The sequence below is a fragment of the Lithobates pipiens genome, unplaced genomic scaffold (genome assembly GCF_037356315.1).
Source record: "Lithobates pipiens isolate NorthernLeopardFrog02 unplaced genomic scaffold, aLitPip1_a1.2 Scaffold_16, whole genome shotgun sequence".
NCBI lineage: Eukaryota > Metazoa > Chordata > Amphibia > Anura > Ranidae > Lithobates > Lithobates pipiens.
In genome coordinates, this window is record NW_027507748.1 from 61,213,168 (window position 1) to 61,223,842 (window position 10,675).

The window sequence follows — 10,675 nt, forward strand, 5'->3', positions numbered from 1 at the left end:
CCCGGGCATTTATTGGCTTTACTCTTCAGTGAGTCGCTCTGCTTCTACACTCTTTATATGATACATGCCCGGGTCAGAGGCCCCTCCCCTCTCCAGTGGATACAGTTGGAAAGAGAACTACAAGCCCCCAGGGACATCCCACTGCCCGTGGACACCATATAGCTGCCAATTGCCGCCTTCCACCTCCTCGGGGGGGTACAGAGATGTGCTGGGGGTCCAAGGCGCACAGCGGATGACCAGCCAAGTACAGGGGAACCTCTGGAAGAGGGGGGTGACTGTCTGGGGATCTTGATGTAAGGGAGGGGGGCTCTCTGGGGACCCTGATGCAAGGGAGGGGGGCTCCCTGGGGACCCTAAAGTATGGGGGGCCTCTGGGGACCCTGAAGTAAGGGGGGCCCTCTGGGAACCCTGATGTAAGGAAGGCTGTCTGGAGACCCTGATGTAAAGAGGGGCTCTCTGGGGACCCTGATGTAAGTAGGGGGCTCTCTGGGGACCCTGATGTAAGGAAGGGGCTCTCTGGGGAACCTGATGTAAGAGGGGGGGCTCTCTGGGGTCCCTGATGCACAGGCAGGCTCTCTGGGGACCCTGATGTAAGGGGGAGCTCTCTGGGGACCCTGATGTAAGGAGAGGCTCTCTGGGGACCCTGATGTAAGGAGAGGCTCTCTGGGGACCCTGATTTAAGGAAGGGGCTATCTGGGGACTCTGATGTAAAGAGGGGCTATCTGGGGACCCTGATGTAAGTAAGGGGCTCTCTGGGAACTCTGATGTAAGGAAGGTGCTCTTTGGGAACTCTGATGTAAGGAAGGTGCTCTCTGGGGACCCTGATGCAAGGGAGGGAGGCTCCCTGAGGACCCTGAAGTAAGGGGTGGCCTCTGGGGACCCTCAAGTAAGGGGGGCCCTCAGGGGACCCTGATGTAAGGGGGAGCTCTCTGGGGACCCTGATGTAAGGAAGGCTGTCTGGAGACCCGGATGTAAAGAGGGGCTCTCTGGGGTCCCTGATGCACAGGCAGGCTCTCTGGGGACCCTGATGTAAGGGGGAGCTCTCTGGGGACCCTGATGTAAGGAGAGGCTCTCTGGGGACCCTGATGTAAGGAGAGGCTCTCTGGGGACCCTGATTTAAGGAAGGGGCTATCTGGGGACTCTGATGTAAAGAGGGGCTATCTGGGGACCCTGATGTAAGTAAGGGGCTCTCTGGGAACTCTGATGTAAGGAAGGTGCTCTTTGGGAACTCTGATGTAAGGAAGGTGCTCTCTGGGGACCCTGATGCAAGGGAGGGAGGCTCCCTGGGGACCCTGAAGTAAGGGGTGGCCTCTGGGGACCCTGAAGTAAGGGGGGCCCTCAGGGGACCCTGATGTAAGGGGGAGCTCTCTGGTGACCCTGGTGTAAGGAAGGCTGTCTGGAGACCCGGATGTAAAGAGGGGCTCTCTGGGGACCCTGATGTAGGGAGGGGCTCTCTAAGAACCCTGGAGTACGGGAGGGGGGGAACTCTTTTATATACATACATACATATATATATATATATATATATATATATATACATATATACAGTACAGACCAAAAGTTTGGACACACCTTCTCATTCAAAGAGTTTTCTTTATTTTCATGACTATGAAAATTGTAGATTCACATTGAAGGCATCAAAACTATGAATTAACACATGTCCAATTATATACTGAACAAAAAAGTAGGAAACAACTGAAAATATGTCTTATATTCTAGGTTCTTCAAAGTAGTCACCTTTTGCTTTGATTACGGCTCCGCACACTCTTGGCATTCTGTTGAGATGTGCTGGGGGTCCAAGGCTGAAATGGCTTTCCAACAGTCTTGAATGAGTCCCAGAGATGCTTAGCACTCGTTGGCCCTTTTGCCTTCACTCTGCTGTCCAGCTCACCCCAAACCATCTCAATTGGGTGGAGGCCAGGTCATCTGGCGCAGCACCCCATCACTCTCCTTCTTGGTCAAATAGCCCTTACACAGCCTGGAGGTGTGTTTGGGCTCATTGTCCTATTTGAAAAATAAATGATGGTCCAACTAAACGCAAACCGGATGGAATAGCATGCCGCTGCAAGATGCTGTGGTAGCCATGCTGGTTCAGTATGCCTTCAATTTTGAATAAATCCCCAACAGTGTCACCAGCAAAGCACCCTAACACCATCACACCTCCTCCATGCTTCACGGTGGGAACCAGGCATGTAGAGTCCATCCGTTCACCTCTTCTGCGTCGCACAAAGACACGGTGGTTGGAACCAAAGATCTCAAACTTGGACTCATCAGACCAAAGCACAGATTTCCAGTGGTCTAATGTCCATTCCTTGTGTTCTTTAGCCCAAACAAGTCTCTTCTGCTTGTTGCCTGTCCTCAGCAGTGGTTTCCTAGCAGCTATTTTACCATTAAGGCCTGATTCACACAGTCTCCTCTTAACAGTTGTTCTAGAGATGTGTCTGCTGCTAGAACTCTGTGTGGAATTGACCTGTTCTCTAATCTGAGCTGCTGTTAACCTGCGATTTCTGAGGCTGGTGACTCGGATGAACTTATCGTCCGCCACAGAGGTGACTCTTGGTCTTCCTTTCCTGGGGCGGTTCTCATGTGAGACAGTTTCTTTGTAGTGCTTGATGGTTTTTGCCACTGCACTTGGGGACACTTTCAAAGTTTTCCCAATTGTTCGGACTGACTGACCTTCATTTCTTAAAGTAATGATGGCCACTCGTTTTTCTTTACTTAGCTGCTTTTTTCTTGCCATAATACAAATTCTAACAGTCTATTCAGTAGGACTATCAGCTGTGTACTGTATCCACCTCCTGCACAACACAACTGATGGTCCCAACCCCATTTAGGCTGCTTTCACACTGGGGCGGTATTCAGGCGTTACAGCGCTAAAAATAGCGCCTGTGTAACGCCTGAAAAAAACCGGCCCCTTTAACTCCAGTGTGAAAGCCGGAGGGCTTTCACACTGGAGCGATGCGCTGGCAGGACGGTGAAAAAAGTCCTGCTAGCCGCATCTTTGCAGCGGTGAAGGAGCGGTGTATTCACCGCTCCTATACCGCTGCTACCCATTGAAATCAATGGGACACCGCGGCAATACCGCCGGCAAAGCGCCGCTGCAGCTGCGCTTTGCGGGCGGGTTTAACCCCTTTTCGGCCGCTAGCGGGGGTTAAAACCACCCCGCTAGCGCCCGCACACCGCCGCTAAAACGACGGTAAAGCGCCGCTAAAAATAGCGGCGCTTTACCGCCGACGCTGCTCTCGCCCCAGTGTGAAAGCAGCCTTATAAGGCTTGAAATCCCACTCATTATACCTGACAGGGCACACCTGTGAAGTGAAAACCATTTCAGGTGACTACCTCTTGAAGCTCATCAACAAAATGCCAAGAGTGTGCAAAGGAGTAATCAAAGCAAAGGGTGGCTACTTTGAAGAACCTAGAATATAAGACAAATTTTCAGTTGTTTCACACTTTTTTGTTCAGTATATAATGCCACATGTGTTAATTCATAATTTTGATGCCTTCAGTGTGAATCTACAATTTTCATAGTCATGAAAATAAAGAAAACTCTTTGAATGGGAAGGTGTGTCCAAACTTTTGGTCTGTACTGTATATATATATACACACACACACACACATTTATATTAATACATACGTATGCCCGCCCAAGCATATGACTTTCTTTACTTCGCTGCTATGGGCTCTAGCCCGAGATCTTTTGTAGACCCAGCAATGCCCCTGGTGGGGGCCCTTCATGTTTTCTTGCACCGGGGCCCTGAAGATTCTAGTTACGCCTCTGTACAGCTTGCTTACACATGTTAGTTAGAATAAGTGTAAGGAGGGGGGAGTGTCAGTTTATTAATCACAAGTTAAAAAACTTATGTAATACATCAGTCTGAAATTTATTGTTATCATTAAAAAAACATAACTGAATGTGACCCCAAAACACTGACCTAGCAATGGAAGATGGCACAGCTGCAGCAGACATTGTAGACGGACCATCATTCACATCTGTAATAAAAATCTGTCAGACAAATAAAATGTGATAAAAGACAAGAAATACATAAAATATGCAATAAATACAAGATGAAAATGCATATAGAAGTGTCTTCTGTAAGGCCGCGTACACACGGGCGGATTGTCTGGCCAACTAAGTTCGTCAGACAATCCGACAGACAGTCCGTTCAACTTTTGAATGAACGGACTTGACCACACATGATGAACAGACAGTCCGCTGAAAGCTTGCGCGATGACGTGTACGGCACGTACGACGGGACGAGAAATTCGACGTCCAATACACTGCAATTTAACCTTCGGCGTGTAAATCCTTTCTGAGCATGCGCCATACTTAGTCCGTCGAACTAGCCTACTCACGAGCGGACTGTCCGCTGAAACCAAGTTTGGACGGACAAAATTACGGAAATTCCGAAAGACTAAGTCCGTCAGACTGTCCGCTGAAAAAGTCCGCTGAAGCCCACACACGAGCGGATTGTCCGCTGAAACACGGTTCAGCGGACTAAGTTGGGCAGACAATCCGCCCGTGTGTACGCGGCCTTAGACACGATCCACAGCCTGAACAGTCTGATGATCTGAGATTCCAGTTTTTACAATGTAGCAATAAAAGCTTCTTTGTCTTTGGACTTTTTCACAACCCGCTCTGCAGACTGGGCACTGCTGGGTTGCCAAGTTATCTGCAGGAATCATGTCAGGACATCAACCGCTTCCCAAACGCCCCATAGCAGCAGGGCTGCAGTTATAAACCACGGGGCCCCATACAGACAACCTGACTCGGGGCCCCATACAGACAACCTGACACGGGCCCCATACAGACAACCTGACATGGGGCCCCATACAGACAACCTGATACAGGGCCCCATACAGGCAACCTGACATGGGGCCCCATACAGGCAACCTGACATGGGGCCCCATACAGACAACCTGACATGGGGCCCCATACAGACAACCCGACATGGGGCCCCATACAGGCAACCTGACACTGAGCCCCATACTGACAACCTGACATGGAGCCCCATACAGGCAACCTGACATGGGGCCCCATACAGCCTATGCTTCATTTATGAATGAACACAGTGAGTGATCACACATTGTGTTCATTTACGAAAGAAAGGGGCTGGTAAATATGACATATTTTCCCAACCCTTCCCCCACTCTCAATCCTAAAGGATCCTATTGTGTGCTTTCAGCTGTCGGCAGGAAGAAGAGGATGGAAGCCAGCAGTGCTGCGGGGGTAGGGGGCACACAGGGGGGCCTGGGCAGCAGGGGGAAACATATGGTGCAATGGGAGGGTGATTAGTGTGGCAGGGAGGGGTGCAATTACGGGAATCGATCCATTGAATGTCTCTCTCTGCAGCAGCTGAAAGCCCACTGGAGGGATAGGAGAAGAAGCCAGGTTTCAGCTGCTGCAGAGAGAGCCATACAGGGGATCAGTTTGAGTAATTGCCCCCCTGCTGCACCGATTACCCTTCCTGACCACATCTGATTCACCCTGCTGCCTGGGCCCCCCCTGCTGGACCGGGCCCCATACAGGAGGACTGGTGGTACCCCCTTATCTATGGGGGGTACCGCTCACTCACCCGATGACTGCCCCACCCGCTCACTCACCTGCTGACCCACGCTGACTGGCATGCATACTCGTTAACCCGCCCACTCACTCACCCGCTGACTGGCCTGGCCGCTTACCCGCCAGACCATAACAAATTTCTCGTGGGGGCAATGGCCCCATTGCCCCTCTGGATCCGCCCCCACTCATTATATAGTGTACTGGACTATATACGCTGCCGTGTTCGGGGTCAAAACAGCAAACTCATCAAAATCTCCAATTACTGATGCTGTAGAGCATGGGTCTTCAAACTACAGCCCTCCAGTTGTTCAGGAACTACAATTCCCATCATGCCTTGTCATGTCTGTGAATGCCAGTTTTATAATGGCTCATGGGATGTGTAGTTACGCAACAGCAGGAGGGCCGTAGTTTGAAGATCCCTGCTGTAGAGCAACCAGAAGTGACGTGATTGGAGATTTTGACAAGCTGGCCATTTTGACAGAACACCGTGATTTGGGATCCGACTTGTAAGCCCCCAAGTCACATGACACGTGAAACCCCATGTTAATCAATGAGAGCTGTCTTAATTAGCACTACTGAAGTCGCTCTGACTTTAGAAAAGGTTCCTGTACCATTTCAAGGCGACTTCTATCCAACATTAACGAAAGTCGCCTCCAAGTCGGATCCTCATCTATATTAATGTGATTTGGATCCGACATTACAGGAAGATTACCCAGGCATTCCATGAAAATTGCTTCAAAAACACGTCAAGTCGCATCAGGTAGTACTTAAGCCACCAGGAAGTCGTTGGTAAAATCGCACTGTAAATTGTGTAACTTTTAGGTCGCGGCAATTTGAACCCTGCAGTTTCATCATTAAATTTCCCCTCCAAAAAACAAAATGCTTCCTGACCAGAGCACTTTTTGCGATTTGGCACTGCGTCGCTTTAACTGACAATTGCACGGTCCTGCGACGTTGCACAGAAAACAAAATTGACGTCCCTTTTTACGTGCAAATAGAGCTTTTTTTTGGTGGTAACTGATCACCTCTGTGGTTTTTATTTTTTGTGCTAGGAACAAAAAAAGAGTGTCAATTTTGAAAAAAATTACTTATTTTGCTATAATAAATATCCCCCAAAAATATATAAAAAAACTAATTTTTTCCTCATTTTAGGCCGATATGTATTCTTCTACATTGTTTAGGTAAAAAAATCGCAATAAGTGTATATTGATTGATTTGCGCAAAAGTTATAACGTCTATGAGATAGATTTATGGGATTTTTATGGTGAATTTTTTTTATTAGTAATGGCGGCGATCTGCAATTTTTATTGTGACTGCGACATTATGGCGGACACATCGGACACTTTTGACTAAATTTTGGGACCATTGTCATTTATACAGCGATCAGTTCTATAAGAATGCACTGATTACTGTGTAAATGACACTGGCAGGGAAGGGGTTAAACACTAGGGGGCGATGAAGGGGTTAAGTGTGTCCTAGGGAGTGATTCTAACTGTGGGGGGGGGGGGTGGGCTTCCACTCACATGACAGGGATCACTACTCCCGATGAAAGGGAGCAGTAGATCTCTGTCATGTCACTAGGCAGAACGGGGAAATGCCTTGTTTACATAGGGACTTCCCCGTTCTGCGGCTTCATGACACGATCGCCGGGACACCAGTGGACATCGAGTCAGCTGGCACAGTCATGCTGACAGGTACGCTCATTTGTCCACCGCTGCCATTGTACTGACGTATATCGGTGTGCAGCAGTCGGCAAGTGGTAATCGGCCAGTAACATAATGGGGTTAAAAAAACTAAAATTGCCCTTTAGAGTACAAAAAGAGCAAATAATCGCTATTGTAAATATTACTTTCACTGTTGCACGGTAAAAAAAATGAACCCCTTGCAGTAGCGATTATTTGCTCTTTTTGTACTATAAAGGGCTCATTTATTTTTATTTTTTTAACCTCATTATGTTACTAAACGTCTTAGGCCTGGTTCACACCTATGTGTTTTTTGGTGCTTTTTGCAGAAACGTACTACAGTTCAATTAACGTTCTCATCTATGCTTTTTTTCAGCTGTTGCGTATTTAGATTTAATAGACTTCAATGGAGAAGCTGAAAAAAAGCATGTAATGCGTTTTTGCAACAATTTGTTTTCGTTTTTTTATCTACCCAACAACAAATTGGCCAAAAAGGCATCAAAAAAAGCAAAAATGCAAAATCACGTGCGCAAAAAATCAAAACGCACAGCAAAAAGCACTGCAGAAACAGATCAAAAGCAAACTGCGTAGGTGTGTACCGAGCCTTATGCTGGTCACACGGATCAATTTTCAGATGAGAATATTCAGACTAAAAATCTTTGTACATTCACTGAATGAAAGAATGTTGTTTGAAATTTTAACTTGTTTTTAACATTCTGTTTTAAAACGAATGTAATTTCTGAACGAAAATCACATACACTGTCTGAAAATCTCTTTGACCAAGAAGTTTTCTATCATTTCTAAATTTTCCCATCACTGTGGCTGAAAGCAAATGTCGATTTGACCCCACTAACGATCAGGAAATCGAATAAACATTCTTAAATTTTTAATTTTTTTTGAAGGAAGACATTGTTTTTCTATAGCCAGCATAAAATATATTACAGTTCTGTTTGAAAATTTGCAAAACAGTCTTTACCTTTTTTTTCTTTTAAATAAAAAAAAAATTTGAATTCTGAGTCTGATGATATTTACTAGATTCAACCTCTAACAGTATATACAGTATATCTCTTCTGTGTGTTATTCTCAGAGTGGATTAACCACTTCAGCCCCGGAAGGATTTACCCCCTTCTTGACCAGAACACTTTTTGCGATTCGGCACTGCGTCGCTTAACCGGTTCCCGACCAGCGCACGCCGATGTACGACGGCAGAATGGCACAGGCAGGCATATTGGCGTACAGGTAAGTCCAATCTTCAATGCCGCCCTGCCCCTGTTGAAGACCTTTTACTGTCGAAACGCGTCGGGCTTGCATTTTGTACCCCACATTGCTTTTATATCTTTTCTCGTGTTCGATTTTAATTTGTGATCACTCATTGCCTTTATGTCAAGGTTTTTATGACTTTTTCAATAAACCCATTGGTTACCGTCTGACCTGCACCATTTGGAGCCATTTTTGAACCCCTTTTTTATATGATCTACCATACTTTGGATGGCATTCCAATGTGAATGTTTGGACCTTGTGGAGCCTGGAGACGTATGATCCAGCCATTCATATCAGGAGTCCCAGTGAATCGTGAAATCCGGAGACAATACGGTGACTAACCGGGACCTGCCAACAAAGCATAATACCTGATTGATACCATCTAGGATTTCAAGCGCTTCTGACCTACTGTCATATGACAAATGTGTCCAATTCTTCCGGTAAGAGTATTAAATTTTCTTTAATTTACTCCAGACAAGCCGCTGTTCCGGATTGAATTGAATTGTGTGGTCGTTTGATTCCATTGCTGGGAAGACCAACATTGATATTTTTTTACCACCTAACATATGTGGACTGTTTGCTGCGATTTATATTTCAGTTGCTGATACCCATTAAGATTTGTGTGCATTTATATATTGCATCCATATACTTAATGAATTATTAATTTCACCTATTTTCGTTCTGTATTATTTTTTACTTGCCTTTGCACATTATTTCACATGTGTGTTTTATAGTATCGGTTTTATTACCACCCCTTCAAATATAGCTTTAGAGTTTTACACCATTTGATTCACCAGCGCTACACCAATTTTTTCTCATTTTCACTAAACTTTGTTTGGGTTTTAGCCGCTGACTCTTAGCTTTTGGCTTCAGCGCAGTGTTTTCCCCCCCTTCTCTCTACTGTGTAAATGACACAGGCAGGGAAGGTGTTAAACACTAGGGGGCGATCAAGGGGTTAAGTGTGTCCTAGGGAGTGATTCTAACTGTGGGGGGGGGGGTGGGCATCGACTCAAATGACAGCTATCACTACTCTCAATGACAGGGAGCAGTGATCTCTGTCATGTCACTAGGCAGAACGGGGAAATGCCTTGTTTACATAGGCACTTCCCCGTTCTTCCGCTCCGTGACACGATCGCGGGCACCTGGTGGACATCGAGTCAAAGAGCACGCAGTGGACGCATGCCCACAATGCCACAACTTAAAGGGAACGTACCTGTACGCCCTTCTGCCCACCCGTGCCATTCTGCCAACATAACATGTGGCGGTCGGGAAGGGGCTATAAATTTTACTCCCTAACTATATAGTTGGTTATTTATATTTACTACTGCATATAGGGATATTTAAGAATAAATTGCCTTTTTTTAAACTTTACAGATTAACTAAATTATACACCACACTTTTTTTAAGGTTATTAACCGATTAATTGATTAATCAGAACAATAATTGGACAACTAATCGATTATGAAAATAATGGTTAGTTGCAGCCCTACAGATGACAGATGAGGCAGTGCCTGCACTGACACGTATTGGCTGATTAGTGAAAGCTGATTCCTGCACTATACACAGACGCACACTGACACTCACCTGACTGCAATCTCTGCTCGTCTCTCACTGTACATACAGCTTTGCTTTCTTTGAAGCGATGAGAATGTCACAATACGGTTCCGCCTCCGTCATCTCAGCACACCGACCATTGGATGAGCAGGCGAGTGAACTGCATCCGGACATATGGAATGTGGTCACTATTACAACACTCGTCAATCAGAGGTGTTGTGAACTGGGCACAATATTTCTGAATAGCAGATGTTTCCAGCTTGTGGCTTCCTGGCTGTAACACGCCAAGCGGTTTTAAAAGAATTTAGAAAGCTATTAGCAGAGTGAAAAGTAAATGTGTTCTGTGTAAATGGGGTAGAAAACACATATAAAAAAGGCTATATCCTGTGCTGCTCAAATGTAAATCATTAATTTTAAATGGGAAATACCGCATTTTACCACTAGATGGAGTTAAAGTAAAATTCCAGGATAAACCTAGCTAGTCTTAAAATCCCCCCCCCCCTCCTTTTACCTATGCGCAGGGGCAAAATGGGCAGCTACCCCGGGCCCAGTCATTGTTGTGGGGCCCAAAGCAGCTGCCCCTCGAGCCTGTGCTATCTCCTGAGTGATAGCCATACCCA

General features: G+C 46.3%; 1 protein-coding gene across 1 annotated transcript in view; it reads right to left on the minus strand.

The window, feature by feature from the left end:
- LOC143984102 (interferon alpha/beta receptor 2-like) overlaps positions 1–10,380 on the minus strand; it is a 51,311-nt gene extending 40,931 nt beyond the window's left edge. Inside the window, exons 1-2 of the mRNA XM_077484418.1 lie at positions 10,086–10,380; positions 3,932–4,002 (exon numbers count right to left, since the gene is read on the minus strand). Coding sequence (XP_077340544.1) covers positions 3,932–3,983 — 52 coding nt within the window. The 5' untranslated portion in view covers positions 3,984–4,002; positions 10,086–10,380. The remainder of the gene's footprint in view (positions 1–3,931; positions 4,003–10,085) is intronic.
- Positions 10,381–10,675: the final 295 nt, after the last annotated feature.